This window comes from Drosophila albomicans, chromosome 2L, assembly GCF_009650485.2.
Source record: "Drosophila albomicans strain 15112-1751.03 chromosome 2L, ASM965048v2, whole genome shotgun sequence".
Classification (NCBI taxonomy): domain Eukaryota; kingdom Metazoa; phylum Arthropoda; class Insecta; order Diptera; family Drosophilidae; genus Drosophila; species Drosophila albomicans.
Window position 1 is genome coordinate 9,977,254 of NC_047628.2, and position 22,395 is coordinate 9,999,648.

Below are 22,395 nucleotides of genomic sequence, written 5' to 3' on the forward strand. Positions count from 1 at the left end.
AAATGTAAGAATTTGTTGCTTAAAGTCTTTCTTTGGTTAGTTGTTGAAATGTTTGATAGTTGTTGTTGTTGTCGTTGAATGTGCTGTTTACTGATGTGCTTCAAGTCTTTTGAAAGTGTGATTTGGATTTATATTCCCCATGAAGCTTTTGGGCATAAAGAGTACAGACGTACATAAATTTATTTATGTTAAGATTGAAATACTTTTGTATATATGTAGCTGTCACATGTATATAATATTTGTAAATTATTATCAATGCAACTGTAGATGCTCTACAAAATACCGAATATCTTTTATTTATTTAACACTACGACCATTTTATTTAGCTAATTTATATTCCTTCTAAATGTCTTTTATTGTTTACTTCGTTATTTGTCTTTCGTATTTACAAAGTTTTCAGTTTAGAATCTGCTGTCATAGCATAAGATTTCGAAAATAAAAACTGATAGTATAAATATTAATTGGAGGGAAATTTAATTCATTTAAGGTGTGTTTGGTTGGGAAGGCAAACTTGCTATGACAGCTTGAATTTAATTTCACTAAATATGTCTTTAAATTTTTTTTAGTTTTTATTATATATAATCGATTGTTTCTTTATATCAGTGTAGTTAAATAGCAATTTTGAATATTGCTTTTGTTATTAAGGTTCCATTCATTTTAATCAACATTTATCATTGCTTTTCAGTTAATTGTTCTTATGCATTTGGAAGTAAAGTGTCATTTTATTCAGCTTAATAAGTATTCATCAATTTGTATATTTATTAATATTGATTTACCATTTATTAGAATTTTTTGAGTGAGGTTTGTGTGTTGTGTGCTAATTAGGTGTTCTGTCTGTTTATCTGTCAGCCCATTAAAAGTCTGTATCTAAATTTTTGTTTGGTTAATTATAATTGATATAAGTGGCGGTGCTTGTTGCGTTATTTGGTAAGCTAATTATTGATTTGTGTTCTGTTCTACCCACTACTGGTACCATACATTCCCTATAAGTTGTATACTTTTTATATTTTCGTTTTTCTATAACAATATTATTTTGTGCGTTCATCAGCTTTAATACATGCACAAATTTCGGCGCTAAACACACAAATCAGTTTCGGATATCAAATATTTATATAATTTTACAAGACAATTCAATTACACTTCTACAAATTGTCAATGATTGTAGCGTATATAAGCAATTATTATTGTTTTATTCGGTGTATAATAAATAATGTAAATTTTAAAATATTTATAAAATTATATTGCAACTCGTTTGTTTTTTCAATAAATAAATTTAAAATGTATATAAAATCATACAATAACAGCCTTTGGTTGTTCTTAGCGCAAAAAACAATTTTTTGGTTAAAATTAATATAAATAAATACGTATACAAATATAGAATAAATAAGTAGTATTTCGATTAATGCCTTGACGTCTTTTTTTAAGAAAGTAGTAAACGCAATTATTACAATTTGTTATCTAATCGAAGTTACACCTCACGTTCCAAATGACACATTTAATTGTCAAGGGAATTCGTGCGCAACTGGCTATAGCAGGCCTGGCAAACCCGAACTGGTTTCAGAATTCGCAGACGCGAAATTTCCGATTCAAAGCGACTGCACTTGTTGCAAAAGACCTGACCACAGTTACGGCAATGATGTTTACGCTCATAAAGAGTGAACCTACGAGGAAGATAATGTTAGTAAATTCGATAAAAGTTATTGCTGATCAAACATACTTCACATGACATTTGACACATTGATCGGCACCCTCATCCTTGAGCCAATGATCTGCAACTCCACGACCAGGTTGCTCGGTTACGCTCCAGGAGAAAATGCGACCACGTGCATCACCTGCAAATTAGTAAATTACAATCATTAGTTTTAACTTTTGGCACATCTCTTTTATTGTCATGGTGGTACTTACCAACATATAGTATTTTATGGTCTTTGGATACCGTAAGCGCTGTTATGCTAGCCGGTTCGGCGTTATCTTTGCGGTCATAAGCCGTATGCATGGTTAGCTTTGATCTGAACATTAATTGACGTTGCCATTTGAAGCCTGGTAAAAGGGAAAATGCATATTAGTAGCAGAGGAATTGGATGGGGAAAGCATTAATACAAATAAATACTTAAATATTAAACTACAAACCTTTTCTAAGCGCCTGTTCGCCTTGATGTCTGTCATTGTCCAACATGACGAAGCCATCCGTCAAACTGGTGTCCGATTTACTAGGTCGAATACTGTGCTCCTCTGTGAAAACGTTGTCATTAACAATTTGGTATTAAACAATTTAATTTATTTACTTACCATCAGCTGCTCTTTGATCTGTGCTGCAACCTGGTGCTTCTACCGTAGCTGATTTCATCTCATGCAGCGACTTAGCGCCTGTAATGGAGCTCTTTCGACGCTCGCCTGAAGGTTCCGGTTTGGCATTCGCGTCTGCGGATTTACTGGATTCGTTGCTATGCTGTGATGCCTCCGAGATGCTGCTCTCCGAAGCAGATTTTACAATTTCTAAATAAAGTAGATCGTATTTAAATATGTGATATAAAAGGATTATATCCGGTTACTTACCATGCTCTGGTTCCGGCTGCGAAAGGCTCTTCATTTGTTTGAAAATGCTCATTTTATCAGCCTTATTGTCGTCTACAGATACCGAGTCGGGTTTGTCCTGCGAGGTGACTTCCACGCCGCGTTTAAGTTTACGATCAATGGGCACTTGGGTATGCTCCAGAGACCACATCTAAAATTAAATAGTATTTGATTACTATCCAATATAAATATATAGAAATAGATTCCGACTTACCCTGACTACGCCATCAGTGGAACCTGTCATGACCACATTTTGCTGATCCCATTCACGGATCTGTGAGAAGGCAACACAAAGAATTTGCTGCATGCGATCAGCGCTGCCCACGCAAGTATTGACCATCGCCAAGGCGTCACCATTTATGGACCACACATGTAGCCAAGTTGCAGAACAGGTGGCAATTTCACCAGTCAGCTCATTAATGGCCACGGCAGCCACAACACCCGCATGACCACGCAGCTGACGCACGAATGTGAACCGCGACATGTCCCAGACAATCGCAGTGCCATCTCGAGAGCCAGAGACAACGACATTATAAGCTGCGCTGGCAGCCAGGCAAGTGACGGCATCCGTGTGTCCATGCAAAGAATGTCTGACGCTGAGACTCTTGCGATTCGCGTCAAACTTCCAAATGGTCACCACAGAGCTGGTGCCGGCAGTGACAATCATCTTAGCATTCGGACAGGCACAAGTCAGAATCTCGCCAGAGTTCTGTGCTGCAGCCTCGGACACAAAGGATGCTCGATCCGTATCGTAGAGACCCACACGCAGTGAGTGATCAGCGAATCCCCAGGCAATATATTTGGTATACGATGGCGGCATCATCACCTTGTTTTGCTCCACAGCAAACACTGTTTTGTCTGGCTGCAATATTTGACCCACTGGCCCTTTAAGCTCTTTGATGGGTTGCAGACTGGGCTTCAGATTGTCGAGATTATGGAAAAATAGACGATCTGTTTGCAACACAGTGCTGTTGCCCTGTATCAAGGCTGTCGGATCAATCAGAGCCGAGTGCCGTGAATTGCCCATTTTCTTGGCCGGATGCGCCTTTCTAAACAGCTGCTTGGGTATTTGACCAAAATTATTGATAAATCCAATTGTTGCATTTTTCTTAAGCGGATCATCAATGCTAAAATATGAGGAAAACATTAGTAAAGTATGTTAGGGTTGTTAAGAATATGTTATTTACTTGTAAATGTCCACATTGCCTTCGTAGAAGAGATGATGGAATACATTGACAGCATCTACGGCGGCGGGCCCTTGCTGCTTGCAGCCGAAGATCAAATCGATCCACTGAAAGTACAAAATAATACTTTAATGGTGGTATATAAAAGAAAATTACTATAATATTGTATCAAAAACGTTATTTGCTGTCCCTTGTTGAACTATCACTCAAACACAAATATCTTGCACACACTCTCGATGTATAATTTATTTAACTTACCAAATGCAAATGCTGACTAACGTGATCGCACTCGAGAGCACTTCGATGCAGTCGTATGAATTCTCTGGGATCCTGCTTGGCCCACGGCGGGAGAATAACATGATTCAACGTTTCACCATTTTGCTTGGTGCCCAGATCAAAGTTATTAAAGTTACTGAGGAATTCGGGCAGATAGAAGAACTCTGGTATCAGCTCCTTGACATCAGCCATGTTCAGCTTGGATGCCGACAGCCAAGCCTCTTTAATGCTGTGGAACATGCGATCGGCAAGATCAAAATGACCACCTTGAAGTTTGAGAAACGGTTGGGAGAAGGGCTCCAATCGCACCAGATACGAGCACACTATCATGGCCGAACTATAATGGGTGCCATAGTGATACGGTGGAGTTTCACCATGCGGATCATCCCACTCCTTAAAACGTTTCTGGAACTGCTCCAAGCGTTCGTCCGCCTGGGCGCCCATGGGACGTGAGAAGTCGCGGAATGTCTTGGGGTTGGTAAAGTCAAGCTCTTCCGAATCATAGTCGGCGAGAATCCAAGGAAATACCGGATACTGCATGAGATCATTGTAGCTGCGTCCCGCGAGCGTATTCAAATGCATCAGATACTGGAAATTGGAGATTTCTCCACGCACCCAGCGCTGGGTCACCGATGTCTCGCCAATGAGGCCACTAAAAAGACCCGAGGTCTGCTCCACGCTAGCTGTGCGCTTCTGTCCGGCCACTGATTGCTGCGCGTTGTCGTTGAGAGCAGTGGCGAGGGCCAGGAATCTTTGGTTCACCTTGTTGCGCACCTTCCGCGGGAAACTCAACAAGTAGTTTCGTCCATCCTCGGAGAATACCTCTAGGGCAATCGGCTGCAGCAGATAGCGACGCTTGTGCACCTCGCGAATCTCTTCGTAGGCGAACTTTGAGCACTGCCTCAGCTTGTGGCTAACAGCACGTGATGTGGACGATGTGGTGCCGCCTGAGTTAGGTATGATGGGCTCATAGGCACCTGGAGGTAGGGTGTCAATGTCGCGTATCTCGCGGTTCTTGAGAAGCGTGAAACCATCAACAATATAGCAATGCTCCTTTCCGAACAGCAAAAGACCCTCAAAGGTGTCCAGTCCCTGGACACGAGCACAGCGAAACATGAAGCTGATCTTTTCCTGTTCTTCCAGTAAACGCAAGAATGTCTCGTTGTCGCTAGTCATCGACGTATCTTCCTCCTCCTCGTCATCCTCTCCGGCATTGCCGTCTAGTGATTCCTGCGGATATGGCGCACCGTGTGCCAGTAATTTAGGCGACACAGGTGGTGGCGGTGTTGAGGTGGAACTGCTGGCCTCCAAGCGATGAGGATGACTGCTCGTTTCCAGGGAGGATTGCTGTTGTATGGCATGTTGCTCGGCCTCTGCCAGTATCCTAGGCTGTTGCTGCCCATGCTGGAAATAGAGCTTGCTGTCTAGACTGCTAGCCACCTTGTACTTCAGCTGTCGATTGTCGGCCAACTCGAGTTCAGGTCGATAGGGATAATGCAAATAGAAGACATCGTTACGCATTGTCTTCTTGCGCATGCGATGCGGTCCTTCGGTGGTGTCCAGTATCCATTTGTCCAGCGTACAACAGCCACCAGGTCCCCAGAGGCCGCGTTCACGCGTCAGCTCTGTTTCGGATTGCACCCAATCCTGGTAAACATAGCGTTGTGTATGCTGCAGCATTTGCTGATATTGCTTCGTGCGCAGCTCCAGCAGATCCTTGATCAATTGCACATGAATGCTAGTGCATTCGTAGGCCGACTCGCGACTCATGTTCGACTTGGTGCGCACCACTTCATCTTTCTTGACCTTGGTGCGACTGGCTAAGCGGGTAAGCCCACCAGTTACCTTTTGTATCTTGGACTGTATCTGATTGTGCAGCTCCCAGGGCACACGGTACGAGGCTTTGCGTTCGGCTTCTACATAATTAAACCACAGTTTGGAGGCCAGCTCCATCACCTGCTCGCGTGTGGTCTGTAGATCGGGCGCCTTTGAGTTGGCGGGCGGTGGTGTCAACGATATCTTGAAGACCTCCTCAATGGCGGGCTTTTTGCACACATAGAGCTCCTCCCAGACTCGGAAGGCGGCACCCACAATCAAATTACGACCCTATAGAAAATTGTTTATTAGATTATTAGAGATTACCTTGGTAGACAACGCTTGACTTACCTGCAGCTGATTGAGATCTTCGTCCTTCGGTTCGGTGGTCTCTGTTTGCGGATTTACATGCCAGGTGGTGTTACGACTAGTGGCTGGCTCCAGAATAATTTTCATGTCCGCGGTTAGCTGCAGCAGACAGTATGTGAGACAGCCAATGAACTCGAGCTCATGATTGCCAGCACCAAAGATGAGCAGACGATGCTGTATGATTTTGTGCAGCGCCTCCAGCACGCTCATCTGCTCGGCAATCGAGTCGTCGGTGGGACGTGAAAGTAGAAACAGTATACTGCGATTCAGCGAATGATGCAGCTGTTCTAGTGATAGCGACGACGAACGTCGTTTGGCCTGCGCAATCAGTTTGATGACAAAGTCAAATATATCGTGAGGATTGCGCGTGAGGCACCCTTGCCACAACTTGTCCACAATGCGCGCTGTCAGATAGAAGACATTCGGTGCAATGTGCTGCGTGTGACTTTGTAGCAATGGTACCAAAGGCAGCGCAGCCTGCTCGCCCACTAGCACATCCGCTGCGAGCAAATGATCCATGAGTGCAATGATGATTTGCGTCTGGTACTGCACTTGCAGTGGCAACTCCGCTGACTCTGGAGCAGCATCCAGTACAAGATCTATGACGGGCGTCGTCTTGCCGTGCATATTTAATCCTAGGGAGTCAACGACAATAACACGGAGAAAGTCTATGATGCACTTGCGCACCGGATGCGCTGTCAGCTTGGGTTGATTGGCCACAGCAGCATGTAGCGCCTCGGGTGGCGGTAGCACAAAGCTGCCGCCAGTGCCGTCGGTAGGCGTGGAAGCGCCACTATTTGGCTCCGACTCACTGCTGCGAGCCTGCTGAGGAAAGAGCACCGCCACAAGTGAGGTGACCACATCGCCAGCCATCATGACGGGCGTAAAATCATTGAGATTTTGATAGAGACTGAAGAGCAGCTGTATGATTGTCTCCGGATGACTATGCAGCCACGAGGCGCATTCTCCGGCATGCACTATGGCACGCACCATGGCCAGCAGCACACAGACGCCCTCGGGACACACGTTAAGCTTGGGTAGCTGTGTGTTGGCCGAGACAGGAGCGCCCCAAAGGAAAGACCAGACGCGATCCAAGTCGAATTTCGTATGCTCTGTGGCGAGCACTTTAACGGGTTGTCCCATGATCAAAGCGGTGACCAGGAAGTACAACTCGGGCACATCTAAATGATGCTGCATCAGCCACTCGAGTAGTTGGAAACCTGTTAAAAGAAAGTGATTACTAAATGACATTATACGATTGCAATTCATTTGCTACTCACCGGGTATATTCAATGCTGCAGTGCGCACCTCGCCTGCAATTTGTGTGGGCAGATGTTGTATGGTATTTTGTGGTGTGGCTACGATTACGGTGCCAGTGCCATTGGTGGGCCGCTGATTCAGCTGCTGGGCGCCTAGACCAAGCAACTTACGCTGCGAAACCATCTCAGTGAAGCGTAGATAGCCACCATTGTGGGTGGCATCACGGAAACGTACCAGGAAACTCTCATTGGCGCAGATCACCACAAGAATGCGCACAGCAATTATGACCGTCGTGAAGTGAACATGCGGCTGCATGAAGAGCAGCAGCCAATCCATGCCCAGCGTCTTGGAGATGTCGTCACAGATAACATAGTTCACAGTGTTGCGAGGCGTGAAGAGCAATCCATGCAGTAGCGAGAGGCAGCGATTGCGCAAGTAAATATTCTGCGCAAGACCCTCTTGATCATCAATAGGCAGTTTCATGCTGGGCAACAGCACAGCTCGCTCTGCATTGCCATCGACTAGACGTGGTAATTTGGCAGCCACATATTGCCCGAAGAGCAACAGATCCGTGTGCCTAGGTTGTCCGCCCAGCAGCGTCTCCAGCAGATTGAAGAGTATCTCGCGCGTGGAATGATCCTGAATGTGCGTGATGATGTGGAGCAGTTTCACGAGCAGCTGCAGATCGCGCATTATCTTTACATTCTGTTTCTTCTCATTTGACTCCACTACGAGCTCAAGCAAATGCTCAAGCAGCGAGCGCAGCAATCCATTGGGTGCATTGTGCCAAATCTCGAGATCACACAGCAAATCTTGGAAAGCCGTCACATTGGGTATTGCGGACATGTCATGGCCACTGTTCACCGTGCCCACAAGGCCAAAGGTCAAGTGAAGAATGTGCGAGTTGAGCAGATGTTTCTTTTTCTTGAAGAACATGCCCAGTGTTTGATAACAACGCTTGCGATCCATCTCCGCTTGCGCAGCACGATTACTGCGCACCACACAAGTTAAAGCCTTGACGCCAGCGTAAAGGGATTCCACATCTTGGGCCATGGCAATGATGCCAAGCAGCACATTGCAGCCGCCCACAGTGTCAATCATCGCAGAGACTGGATGCGGACTAAAAACACGTACTCCCAAATAGCCGACGACAACGCCGCCCAGCGAACGTCCTGCGCCGGCCAAATGACCCGCAGAATTGTGCAAAATCCTAGAAAAAAGAGGGATTAATTAAACCGGCAGTTTATTGAATACTTTTAGTTACTCACTTGATGGGCGTGGCATTCTCGTGCGAATTCATGTTCAGCTGTTTGGCAATACTCTTGTTGTCTGCCCGACTGTAAACCTTGCGTATCTTGACCAGTGTCAGCTTGGACACAGCCTTGGCATTGAGTCCTAGCAGCACACGATCTTCAGGCACCAGAGGAGCCAATGGCTCCGACTGTTTTCCTAGCTGTGGCGCCTGCAACGATCCCATGTAATGCGGTCCCAGCTGATAGATTGTTTGCACCGTCTGTTGGGTAAGCACATCTTCCAGCAGATGGCAGACACCCTGCTTCCAACAGAGTCGCGAGTAGCGACGCCAAATGGGTGGTGTGCCAATGTAGCCAAAGATCTGTGTCGCCGAGGTGAGATTGGCGCTTGTTGCGCCCGGATGTTGGGCAATATAGTGCAGTTTTTGGGTGTGCATGGGCACGCCATCTAAATAGAGTGACAGACTGGAGTTCTTGAGCACGGCACGATTGAGCACCACGACTAAATTGTGCCATTGTCCCTCGTGCAGCAAATCTGGACACCAGATGCGTGCAATACCATCATCCGAACCCTCCGGCTCCCAATCGCCAATGCCTAGAAAGTGAATAAAGAGTTAGTAATACTATTGTATCGAAAGTGAGATGATAACTTACTTTTCCTGGGCGTCACTAGTGTTTCCTGTGTGGAGACCACAATAGCCTTATCCCTAGCAGAGAGAAGAATCGATAAACAAGCCAAATTCTCCTCGCGCGGATTGTGTATGGTGCGCACCAAAGTTAATAGTCGCACACAATGCGGATCCGTCTTGGGATCCGAGAACTTCTCGACACAGAACCACGTGGAATAGCTGAGACCAGTTTGAGGCGGAAAGATGCGATCTCCCGCACCAATGCCGCCAATGGTATTCGCATCAATGGTGCCACCAGCTGTGGCTGTGGCCTGCGGTGCCAGTGATGGCAGATAGAGGCAACCAAAGCCCTCGGCCGACATGTCTAGCTCAACGAAAGGTGGCAGAGTGCTCGAGCCGTGTGCACGAAAGTCTCGCGGTGTTGTCATCGATACTAGTGTCTTAATACGTGTCAAAGGCACTGGGCCACCCTGACGATAGGGCTGCTGGAGATCAATGTCGGCACAGGACAACGGCTCGCCGAGACGTAGAAATTGCCGCAATTCGGTGGGCTGCAGCGCCTGAGCGGCCAGTCGCTCCAGTATGTACTGCATGGGCACGTGCAGCGGATGCAGTTCCTCAGCCAGCGCACGTCGGGTTAGACGTAGCAGCTGTTCGGCCAGACCATGATCGCACATGATCTGCTGATTGCGTTCGTTGCGCACCAGCGATTTGATGATCTCGCTGAGGTAAACTTGCAGCTGGATGGCCTGGAGTGGAGCCTCATCGTTTTGCACCCCAGGCAGCAGCTGCAACATGCAGAGCACGACGCCGGGATGCACAATGCGGGGCTCTGGCGTCGGCTGGGTGAGATTCAGCTGGCTGGGATGCACGGGAGCAGCGAGTTCTTTGCTGGGGGAGCGCGTATGTGGCGCTGGATCAACGAAGAGCGTGATGACACCGCTCAGATTAGGCGACTCAAAGTTGTCCAATGCGATGCTATAAAGCAGGCGGAACACCACGCAAATGTAGCTCAAAGAGCTGGGAATATCGTCGGAGAAACTGCGAGAAAACATTTGATTAAGTTAAGCAAATATAAGAGACCAAGAAACTCACTTAAAGCTGAGAATGTCGCCACTGAAAACATCATGATAGTATTTTAGTAGCGTCTGTTGTGGCTCATAGCTGCCAGAGAAATCCTGTAATGTGGTGTCGCCGCCAAAGCAGCCGAGTAGACGCAAAGTATCGCAGAGCGAACTGTTGCAGATCTCCTGATGAAAAAACTTGGCATTCGCCGGTTCAAAGCGCATGGCGGTCGCCAGCGTTTGACAGACGATTTGCAGCAGCAGTATGAGATCCTGTTGGGCAATCCCAGGTTGAGACTGTGCCATGCTGCCGTCCAGCGATACAAAAACACTGGTCAAATAGACAAAGCCCCCTACTTTGCGGAAAACGGTGCGTGTGCGATGCGAATCCTTGAGACAGCCCAACAGCATGTTCAGTATTTGTATCTTGAACTCCACCTGATGCGGACTGATGCTGTGCATCAGCGACAGAATGTAAAGCATGTCATCGTCACCACCAGCGGAGAGTATCAGCTCTCGGACGATGCCCAGTGCCTGGGGACGGCAATGCTTGAACTTGACCAGCTCATGAATGCACTTAGCGCCACCGTATTCTCGAAACAGTTGCGCATTATTGCTGGCGCCGCCGCCAAGCAACATGGTGAGCGCCTCCAGTACATGCTTACCCAGCATGTCAAGCAGATCCGCCGGGTCCTGCTCGGAGGCGGGCTGCACAACAAGCGATTCATCACCATTGGTTATTTGCCGTACATGATCCGCATAACGGTTAAGGCAGCTGACAAAGATCTCGAGAATGCCCACCTCACGATACACATCTTTGAAGACGCTGTTGTGTCGCAGTATGTTGAGCAGCGTCTTCAGACAGAGAATGCTGCACGATGTGGATTGGTTGTGCTTCAGCAGTAACGATAGACTGATGAGTTCCTTGCAGGGCACAAAGTTCAATTGAAACACAATGAACTCGAGCAGATCGTAGAACTTCTCCTGAATCTGTGGGCTTTTCTGATGAATGCGTTCCGCAAATGTGCTCAACGTGTGCTCTGATTCGAGTATGAAGTAATTGGCATTCTCTGAGTGATATACACGCGATATGGCGTCCAGTATGGTGCAGCACAACGCAGGCGTTGTGGACTTGAGAAACACTGTCTGCAGCACTTGGAAAGCGTAGACATTGCGCACACAGGTCTCCCGAGAGCTGGCCTGTGGCAGCTGGAAGTTCTGCAGCTTGAAGACCGTGTTGAATTGTGCTGCAGGAGGACGCAGCTCGTAGAAACCGCACATGCAGAGGGATGAGATCATGAGCACCAGGTTGCGTATTGCCGCCTGAATTTCCAGCGTTTGACTGCGCGCATTATCGAATCTACAAAGCGCAGAAATAGATTGATTAGCGAGTGTTTATAGAAACTTTTTATTTGAGACTTACTTGAGCAAAAAGTCGCTGAGAAAGACGTAGCCTTGGGAGGCACGAAAATCGTCCATTAGTATCTGGGATACTTGACTAGAGTCCTTGAGAAAGCAGAAGACGGTGACAAACATTTCGACTATCTCCAGCGGATTACCGAACGTCAAACGTTGCATATTGTCCACGCACAGCGCCATGCAGCCCTTGGCTAAAGACGTGGAAGAGAGCACAGATTAGTATAAACCAATTTCTGCCAGGAATTCGTACTCACAATGTATGTAGGTAACAACGGCATCGGTCAGACCGTGTCTTGAGATGGTGGTGAGAATCTCAGCCGCATTCTTGCGCCACACAATGTTCTGCATGGGGCAGGGCGAGGTGATGGCCGAGAATAACAGTGTCAGATCATCCATGCGTGCCAGCTCCTCAGCCGGATACGGATACGAGCAGAGTTTCACCAGCAGCTGCACAAAAACTTTCTGCAACAAAGTGCGACGCTCGTGGGCATTGAAGTCACTGACAGTGGCTCCATCTGCCGGTGGCTCATCGTCTTCCACGGGTGGCAGATCGAAAAACAAGTATAAACACTTGACCAGCGTCGAGGGCACAGCTGCAGCTGTCATGACCTAGAAAAAAATAATACTTGTGATTACTTCAAGGGAACTTCGAATGGGGAATGCGTCAAAGAGATAAGCAGAAAGGCAAGTAAATGATCGGGTTTCATAATGCAAGCGCTGAATGTATAGATGCAGAACATTGGAAACATGACTTTTACACAAAATATGATGCAATTTTCAATTAAAATAAAAGCAATTATCCTACAATATGTTAGATGATGAAAGTGTACAATATTAATAAATATTTGGATGACTCAAAAATTATTATCAATTATTATTATTATAGCTACACTTTCTTAGCCAAAAGTTATTTCCACTATATCGCTCACCTGAATAAGCGAAACATCGCCGTTAGCCAAGAGATTCAGTGTGGCTAGCAGCAGCCAGCCACTGCTGGTATCCTCCGTGGTCTCTACCTCCAGGAACTTGACAATCGCTATGGAGGCGGCCTCAGTGCTTTGATTAGAGGCGCGTTTCCGGATTTCGCTGACCATGAGGCGCGACACTTGCTGACAAAAGGCGACGACATCCCAGAACTTTTCACTCATGTCATTGGCAGGGCAGCTGCTAAACACCTGTTGCGTTAATTGCAAAATAATTATATTAGTTTAATATATGATAATTAAATTGACATTCATTACTTTGCAGAAGAGAGGCAGCATTTCATAGAGCTTGCCATCGCGTTCGGTTTCACTGAGCGGCTCCTTGGGATGCGTGTATTCGTTGAAGAGCTTTTTTAATGTGGCCAGACTCATTTGTATGCGTGCATCGAGCAGTGCATCCTCAGCAGAAACAGAATTAGAAGAAGCAGCAGCGGCGCCACGTCCGTTAGCGTTGTTGCTGCTATTATTACTGGAATTTGTATTGCTGCCGCCACTGCCTGTAGCATTGACTGCGCTGCCGCTGCCAGCGCTAGCAGCGCCCCGCAGCTTTCGCATAACATTCATTCCTTAGCCGTGTGTGCGAGTGAGTCTGCTCTGTGTATGTGTGAGCTCGCTGCTGTTGAACGTTGTTGTTGTTGCTGCTGGTTTATTCTGCTTTGCTGGTTTTCAAACTGGAAATGCGCACAACAAAATTGTATTATTTAAATCAATTGTTTGCTAATCACATCATCATCACCATCAACGCTTATTTGACATTCTATTGCCTTCTAAAAAAAAACACAAATTGCACCCGCTTTAATTAGCGTCTCCGTTGTAGTCTGTGATTCACCGGCGGTCAATTTGCTGAACTGCTCGCACTTGTTTCGCACACTTGGAATCGTTGTTGTTGCTTAAGCAAATGAAATTTTTTTGCTGAGCTTTTTAAAGCGCAATGTTTACACACACATATACTTGCAAACAAAGTAAACGAACGTGCGAACATTGGCCTCATGTGTGTGTGTGTGCATGAGGATATTGTTATTGATGTGGGTGGGAGGTAGGAAGAGAAGCACAAACAAGAGGAAATGTTTAAGCGTGGGCGAGTTCAATTGGGGTTAAATAAAGCGAGTGCAAATATTTTGGCAGCAAGCTTATCAATAAATCAAGCACAAATATTTACACTTATTTCGATTGCGCACAAACAATAACAATAATAACAGCAACAGCTGTTTGAAGTTTACTCAACACTCAGTCAGAGCTTTATTACTATTGCCTTTTTCTCGCTGCCAACGCATTTGGGCCAAAGTATCTATAACAGCAGAAGAAGCAGCTGAAAACGGGCACAACTACAACTAACGGCTGTTCGTTTTCTGTTTTCCTGATTCCACGCACATTCTTTACGCGCTCTTTGTTTTGCTCGTTTCAATCGCGATGCTACGACAAAATTTATTGATTTTTCTGCTCTCTTTTTTGCGCTTGCTCTCTCTTTCTCTGTCTAGTGAAGCACCATCACTTGAACACAAATTTGCAAATTTTCACACGCATTTTTTGCGCTGTTTACATAACTTTTCGCACTTACTTTTGCAACACATGTTTAGCATGATTCTTGCTTGTTGTTTTGATAATATTTTTATGATTTAATTCGTTAAATTTCACATTGAAAAACTCATTTTTATTATTTAGTTGCATACGAGTGTTTAGCGTAAACGTGACCGTAAGTTAAATTTTCAAAATACACTAATTTATGTCAATAAATATACCAATTCCATAATGACTGGCAATTAAGAAACATATGAAGTTCCGCCTTATGTTTGCAGCATTCATTCATTTAAATTGTAATATGAATAAATTGCATTGGAAATTATTTATCTTAGTGAGAAGCCCTAAATGTTTAAATTCGCATGCTGCTCTACGCGATTTCCAATAAGATTTCAAATGTAAATAGCCGGCCAGCTGACTGTGTTGTAAAACGCATTTGGGCGTCTGCAGCGTTGCCACTTCAATATAAATAGAACTCGCGCTGCCATATCATATACAAGCTATTTGGCGCGAATTTAAAATTTAAATGTAACTAAAGAATATATATTTATATTGTAAAAAGACCTAAAGTTAGATATGAATTAGAAAACTGTCATGTGCTTTAGTGTGCATGACAGCAAAATAATTTAAATATATTCTGGATCGTCAAAAATAAAAAATGGATCGTATGTTGTCGATTGATGATGGCTCCATGGTCATATCGGATGACCCGTCCAAGTCCAGTTCCGGCTCATCCAGGGCAGTCTGCATAATGCCTCCACGTCCCGGCACCGCCTCGAAGAACTTTAAAGAGCTGCTCATACCACGGGACCAACTGACGCCGGTCACATTCCCCATTCAAGAGGCACAACGCTGGCTCACTTTGGTGGGAAAATTCGATAAAGTTTACCGCTTTCCGCTGCCCACCATACTACCAAAAGTCATACAGACGCGCTTTGTGCCCAAGGGCGAGATCCCCAAAGATGTGGCGGTCGATCGACGACGTCGTCAATACGCCAAAATGAATCTCGTCGAGGAGCTAAAGAAAGCGGGTTTAACAGACGATGTGCTACAGCCCACCGAGGAGCAATATAATCTGATGTCCGAGTTTGCATTTCCCCACAAGTTCCCGCTAAGTTTCTTCGATGACAGTAATTACGACATCAGTTCGCCCGAAGCTTGGTTCGAGTTGGGCATCGTTGGCGATGTCCACTATCCTTTGCCAGCTCGCGCTTATCTTCCGTACAATCGCAGTCTGCGCAGTTGCCGTTGGGCGCTGGCTGCAGTGACTGCTTACAATCCCAAGACGGATCTCTGGACACTCGTCTCGCTGGAGGATGAATGCAGCTACGATGTACCCAAGTTGCAGTTCATGTTTCTCGCCGAGGATCCGCACAAATACATTCAGCGCCTGAAGTCGGCGATTCATGAGCGGCACAAGGGCGAACAGTTGATGCTGATGGAGCTGATTGTGGACTGTGTGCTACACGATGACATCGAGTCCACCACCTTCCAGAGTTTTAAGCCGATTGAGGAGATACTGCAGCAGTCCAAGGTCTCCGAGCAGTTCAAGCGTCGCCTTCGTTCGGAGGTTAATATTGTGTTTGAGCGTCTGATGGCGCTTTATGAGTTGGAACAGTTCATCATTCAAATGCCGAAGGAGTTTCCGCAATTCCGGAATATTTCCCTGAAGGAATTTATGCCCACAGCTGCACGTGAGGACTTCGCAGATCGGGAGCGTCGCGAATTGCAATCCTTGGGTCTGGACATCAAGAAGAAACGCTACGGTTGGCTGCGGGCGAGCCTCTTTTACTGCGTCGGGGGCATTGAGGCTATGATGGGCGTGGCAACCGAGTGCCAGCAGATCGAGCGTCTTTCGGTCTTTGTTTGCAATTTCAACAAGCCGACAGCTCTCGTGGACTTTATGCAATCGCAGGAGGCGCACAGCGATAGTGTGGCCACGTTTCTCAAGGTGTACTGGCCACAACAGTTGACCACAGTGATAACCCTAGTGCTCAGAGCTCTAGGCAAAGGTTGGCTGGACATTTCGCTGAAAAATTGGACGGTGTATGAGATGTGTAAGATCTCGAGGTTTCTGCTGCAGGTCAAATTCCGCATGCAGGAGTCGATGGAGGTCCTGTTGCTGACCTCGCTGATAAACTTTAGCAAACTTGTGTGTGATCCTTGCATTCAATTTCTGTCATTGAAGAACAACTACAAGTGGACAAGTGATTTTATTGAAACAGAATTTCCCTATGCGAAGCCCGTGTTCGCTTTGACCATCGGCATCAATGAGGATCGCAAAGTGTTTTATTCCACGCATCCAGATGAGTTTCAGCCTGCGTTAATGGACATCTTCAAGCGGGGATTGGAGAAGACGGCTGGAGTACGCATCATCGATGCGGATGTCATGACTAACATGAAATTTGCCCGAAACCTATTTATATTAACAGTTGAACTCATTGAGGAAGCGTTTATTGTACAAAATGAGCTGATGAAACGTTGCTATGCTTTGGCGGTGTTGCCTTTGAAGGCTTATGCGCGACATTACGAGAGATTCATTGACTTTTATCTGCTCAATTTGGTGGAGTTTATGAAGGATTATGCTGCGGCCAAAAAGCCTTCGTCGCAGGTCAAGCGAGATATCATCGAGTTCAAGCGACAGAAGGACGAAGTTCGTCAAATATTGCCTGCTTTCATCACCATCGGACCGTTCTACATCAATGTTGACACGATGAAGCAGTTTCTGGTGAAGAAGTACATCGATCTGGTACGTCGCATCTTTGAATACTACGTGGATCGCATGTACGAGACAAATGAATTGATACTCGAACGCTGTAACGAGGTCTTCCATCGCATTGCCAGGCGTCCGATGAGCATTGAACATTTGTTTGAGATACGTGATTATGCTTTAACAGTGCCGGATATTGTAGATGAGATCAAGGCTGAAATACAGGTCATGTGGCTCGAGTATGATATGTTGGATAGCTTCTTTTACAATCTGTCCGATCATCAGTTCGCTATGAAGTGGAATGCCTTCGCCTGGCCGCATCAGATCATGGTGCGTTTATCCACGCTGAAGGACGAACAGAAACTGGACATAGAGGAGTTTCTGCGTCAGCATTACAGCGAATGCCAAGGCTTCGAGGAACGTCTCGAGTCGCTCAACGATGAGGTTCAAGCTTACTCGCTTGTCTTTAATCCTAATCGAGCGCAGGAAACCTCAGTGGACATTAAAAAGACGTGGGCATTGATCAGGGAACTGGAGAAACTCGGACGCACATTGCAGTTTCGACAGGAACTTTTCGAACTGGAGCCGCTTTCCACGGAGTTTTTGACCAGCATCATAGACAGTTTTCAGCCCTACAAGAAATTGTGGTACGCTTGCGCCAACTTTCATAAGCTGGAGGATGCCACATTGGGCAATCCCATTGCACAACTCGATCTCGATGAGGTGTGGACAACTCTGATGAAGCTGCGCAATGAACTGGTCGAGTCCCTAGAAGACTTTAGCGAGAAGTCCGAGATCATGGATGTGGCAAATGTGTTTATAGGAAAGATCGATGAGTTTGTGCCAGTTTACAATAGTGTTAAGGATCTGCGCAATGAGAACTGGATGTATCTGCATTGGATGGAGCTGAGCAAAGTCGTTGGTACCGAAATCAAGTATTCGGTGGCATTGAACTACATGTATTTGGTGCGCAAGGGCATCCTCGGCTTTCTGCCCGAAGTGCACGAGATCTCCCTGAGGGCTACCGATGAGGCGGAGGAGATTCGCAGGGCCATCGAAGAGGAGGAGCGTCGCAAGCAGGCCGAGCTCGATGCGCTGCTGATGCGCAAACAGTTGCGCAAGTGCCGCAGGGATATTCTTTAAATGGCTGCATAAAATCTGACAAACTGCAGGAAAAATTGCCACTGCAAGAAAGTCTTTGAATATTTAAAATATTTAAGTTAAATAACTTAATTCTGATAGCAGATTGTCAGCTTCACTTATTAATTATACCAATTCCAGCAGTCAAAAAAGGTTCAATACATTTATTTTCAGTTACTCAAGCTTATTTTAACCCTAGGGAAGAATAAAGTATAGAGTACTGATCGGTTTATGAACGAAACACGGTAGACTAGGAGCACATATTCACAAATGAAATGTGTGTTAGCAAGACTGAGATAAAATCTTCATTAAGCGTCTTAGCGGAATGTCGTGTCTTGGCCTCATCAGAATAAAAATTCATGAATTCATTCAAGAAGTATCGTGGTAGAACTGTAGGTTCAGTACAGGTGTAACTGATCCTATAGGTTTATGCAATTATTTACCCCAATTGGATTTCTAGGGAAATAATGAATTTTCTATCATTTGAAAATTACGCTTAATACATAAACTTCCATGAGCATCAACAACCAAAGGAGATCTTAAGTTCTGACTAATCTTTCGTTTATTGGGTTTGCTGTATCTAATTTAAAATATTAATCAATCCGTGGAAAATAGCCCATGGTGCTTACTTAGCTGAAATGCCAGCTAACTTCAATTGTTCAACTTTTCAAGCTATTCCTTTACGTTATTGAACTAGCCATCGAATGCTTGTAGATATAACACAAGCCAATCCGCTTGAGAGGAATAGCGAACTTGCCGAATTTTGCTGCTGCTTGAAGAACATGACAGAGACAGCCAAGGGCAACTCGATCAACTGCTCGCCCGCATCGAATTCCAGATCGTGTCGTTGACCCATCATCAATCTCGCATGACGCAACACATTCTGGTGCGGAACATGACCATCGATCAGTGTTAGCTCTGCCACATGGAACTCATAGCTGACGCTGAGTATTATGTTGCGACAACTCAGACTTTGCTGCTCCTCATTGTAGAGGCCCAAGATTGGCAGCTGACCATCCATGTGGCTAAGTTGGAGTGACAGCCACTGATCTGGTTGTGGTTTGCCCAGCTGCGAAACCAATACTTGATCCAGTTGCTCCAAGCGAGTGCAATTCTGTGGCAGCAATTGGCGCCAAATGTGTGCCTGCAGTTGCTGGCAATATTCCGTATGATTGTGCAAAACAATTGGCGCCACTTCACGTAGCTGGCAATGCTTGGCGAGATCCACGCCAAAGCCAACAGTGGAACGACTCTGCTCGCAGAGCGTTAGCCAGTGATGAGTAAGATTAAGTGGTGTCTGATCGCTGCTGTTTTGTGGCTGCCATGTCGAGAGTAGAAGTGGCGCACCTTGCAGATAGCCAAGTGGACCAGAGTTGGGCTTGGAAAAGTCTGATGCTGCAGTTTTAAAGTTCAGTTCGTAGTGCAGCCAGAGTAGATCATGTTCCTCCGATGCACTCGCTTCCTTTAGCACCAATTTAGCTGACAAGATGTGTGTGTAATTGTGCAGCAACTTCAATTCAATGCTGTCCACGCTGATGTCCAGTTGCGTCTCATTGCACTGCATTTGTGGCTGCTGCAACAGTTGTTGGCATATTTCTATGTCTATGCTCTGCACTTCCTGATCCTCTGGGTCGAAAGGTTTTGCTAGTAACTGATGGCTGCTCGTCAGATTGAGTAATGTCCAGAGGTGGCTCTGCATTTCTAAGGCATCACTGAGCTTGCAGCTGCTTCTCATGGGTTCCAGATGACGCAGCGCCTGCTTCAGTTGACAGTTGGCGCTTTCATAAGCCAAGGGCAGCTCAAAATCGGACAACTGTTTGGTCTCTGGTTGCCACAGCTGCAGCGCCTGTCCGTATTTGTAGTGGCTCGTAGACTGAGAGGATTGAACTACCTGCTCCTCGTAGCCAGTTAGCTGCTCCGGCCATTTGTTGTACTGTTCCGCATCGAAGTTGTTGCTGAGTGGCTAAGAACAAGGCGATATGTTATTACAACAACAAGTATAATGCACAAATATGAAAGATTACTCGTATTATTTACTATACATAATTTAAATGAATAATCGAATAGTACCGTGTGTAATTAGGATATTCTATTAGCTACGATAGGCGTAGGCTTTATTATTCTACCAAAAAATTAACTCTACGCTGGATGTATAGTAAATAAAATAAAAATAAATTTCAGAGAAACTAAATAAAAAGGAACTTATTTATTTGAAACTACTTTGAACAAATTATAGGAAGGATCATTTTAAGAATTGAAGGAAGGAATTCAAAATAACAAATTTTATGTTACGTATTGTAAAAATAAAAATATTATAATACCATTATATACAATTTCAATGAATTTATTGTAATACACTTATTGCTCTCAATTACTTTTCTCACAAAGTGTTATTTCTTACCTCTGGCTTCGCTGGCTTTGTGTTGCTGCGAAAGACGCAGAGCCATCCATCGTGGAGCTGGCAGGTGGGCAGTCCATGAGTGTACTGAAAGTCCTCAAGACGCGTCTGCAGCTGTGGCGCCACCGATGACTGCAAACAGTTGAAGACTTGCAGCGTCTCTGCGGGGCAATCGCGATCACAGCAGCAATTGATTTCGCACAGCTCCGATTGCAAATCGCACTCGCAGTAATAAAGACGATAGTCTTGTCCAGGTGGCGCAATAGTTGTCTGCACTGTGGTGGCATTTATGACCTCAGGAGCAGCAGTTGTTGTCGAGGTGCTGCTCGTTCTCCTTGGAGCTGTTGTTGTGGGTGACTTTGGAGTTTTGCGAGGTGGAAATGTTTGGGCAGGAGTGCTGACAGCTTCGGACCACGACGGACTGCTGGTGGCAATCGCATCCAAGTTACTAGTGGTCAACGAAGCTTCAGTTGATGGGGTTGAAGTTGTAGATGATGATGTAGTTGATAGTGTTGTAGGTGATGATGTTGCGGTTGATGTTGTTATTGGTGTTGCTGGAGTTGTGGTTGTTGTTGTTGTTGTGTTTGTATCCAAATCCTGTGAGATGCCTATTTTAATGCAGCTCACAGGCGCAAGGATTAGGCAGAGGAAGAGCAGGGACACCATTGCATTTACTTGAACTCCACCCCGTAGTCTTCAAACTTGCGAAAGATTAAGTTAAGCTCCACTAGAACTTTACCAGAACTGCGAGTCTGCAATTTGTATCTGCAAAATAAATTTGTATATTTTATTCCTATGAAATTAATATATTTAAGACTATTATTATCAGAGCTAATGAACCTAATTCAGATTTGGCTCGAATGTTTTTTTTAACAAATTAATAAATTAATGCAAGTAAGTTGTAAATCAATATGCAATATACCCTTGAAAGAAATAAAAATGTAATATATGTATTTTAAATTAAAAATGTAATATAAATTTATATACAAATTAAGAGTAAATATATCAAAGAAAATTACGACTTCAATGGTCATATACATACATATAGATCAACCCCTAGTGTTTAAAATTATAAATGAACACAGAATTTCTTACCGCTCGACGCCCGAAAAAAGCAGATCGGTTTTGCTGAGAGCTGCGCCGCCACCTCCAAATCGTTCTCTAATACTTTGCCACCAGGTGCTTGGCGCAATCTTCCACGTGTTTATCTCAAGGCGATGGTTGCCCGGCGTTGTAGGGATGTGGGCAAAGCCGTAGCCAACTGGCCAGCACTGTTGCAGCACGTTCACGGCGTACACTTCGACGAGGAGGCGTGGCCAGCCTTGAATAGCAGCGGCACAGAGATGCACGTCCAGAGGTTGAGCAAAGTCTGAGCAACTCTGCAGACGATGGCTGACAACGTGTGTCTGTCCCTGCACCTCGCCTTGAATCAAGCGCCAAGAATTGCCTGTGAGTTGCGTACAACAAATTAGCGAAAATTATAGATTAATAACTTGTTTTTCTATTTACCGCTCTGCAGACTCCACTTGCAGAATAAATGTGGTTCGTCAAAATCAACAGCTTTCAGTATTTGTCCAATTATATGCACTTCCGCCATGAATTGCTTTTATTTATGTAATTCATTTAACAATTCATTCAAGAATCACATCAAAAACAGTATTTGTTTTGGACGTCAGTTTTGCAGGCGTTGACAAGGCAACCGATTGTGGTTGTCATGGCAGCCAAATAGTATTTTGTGGCAAAGTGGTTGAAATTAAGCGTTTAAATTTAAATAAATATTTAATTTAATTCAATTCACGCTTA

General features: G+C 45.2%; 4 protein-coding genes across 4 annotated transcripts; 1 reads left to right on the forward strand and 3 right to left on the reverse strand.

Annotated features, from left to right (window-relative positions):
- Window positions 1-1,251: 1,251 nt before the first annotated feature.
- LOC117563307 (WD repeat and FYVE domain-containing protein 3) lies at window positions 1,252-14,535 on the reverse strand. Its single transcript, XM_034241554.2, has 19 exons — window positions 14,385-14,535; window positions 13,085-13,497; window positions 12,773-13,018; window positions 12,098-12,452; window positions 11,848-12,034; window positions 10,456-11,784; window positions 9,386-10,401; window positions 8,747-9,326; window positions 7,499-8,688; window positions 6,201-7,438; window positions 4,017-6,140; window positions 3,762-3,865; window positions 2,789-3,701; window positions 2,557-2,725; window positions 2,290-2,496; window positions 2,131-2,232; window positions 1,906-2,040; window positions 1,718-1,832; window positions 1,252-1,661 (listed from the first exon to the last, which is right to left on the reverse strand). Exons 2-19 carry the CDS (start codon window positions 13,388-13,390, stop codon window positions 1,496-1,498), a joined length of 10,482 nt encoding a protein of 3,493 aa, XP_034097445.2. The 5' UTR covers window positions 13,391-13,497; window positions 14,385-14,535; the 3' UTR covers window positions 1,252-1,495.
- Window positions 14,536-14,918: 383 nt separating this feature from the next.
- Window positions 14,919-18,362, forward strand: LOC117564843 (dynein axonemal heavy chain 1). The gene has a single exon (XM_034243776.2). It carries the CDS (start codon window positions 15,003-15,005, stop codon window positions 18,195-18,197), a length of 3,195 nt encoding a protein of 1,064 aa, XP_034099667.2. The 5' UTR covers window positions 14,919-15,002; the 3' UTR covers window positions 18,198-18,362.
- A 486-nt stretch (window positions 18,363-18,848) lies between these two features.
- Window positions 18,849-21,258, reverse strand: LOC117564844 (tectonic). Its single transcript, XM_034243777.2, has 2 exons — window positions 20,596-21,258; window positions 18,849-20,157 (listed from the first exon to the last, which is right to left on the reverse strand). The coding sequence occupies exons 1-2, from the start codon at window positions 21,256-21,258 to the stop codon at window positions 18,880-18,882; spliced, it is 1,941 nt and encodes a 646-aa protein (XP_034099668.2). The 3' UTR covers window positions 18,849-18,879.
- On the reverse strand, window positions 21,211-22,351 carry LOC117564845 (B9 domain-containing protein 2). The gene is made up of 3 exons (XM_052002649.1): window positions 22,102-22,351; window positions 21,688-22,039; window positions 21,211-21,357 (listed from the first exon to the last, which is right to left on the reverse strand). The coding sequence occupies exons 1-3, from the start codon at window positions 22,187-22,189 to the stop codon at window positions 21,264-21,266; spliced, it is 534 nt and encodes a 177-aa protein (XP_051858609.1). The 5' UTR covers window positions 22,190-22,351; the 3' UTR covers window positions 21,211-21,263.
- Between the last annotated feature and the right edge of the window lie 44 nt (window positions 22,352-22,395).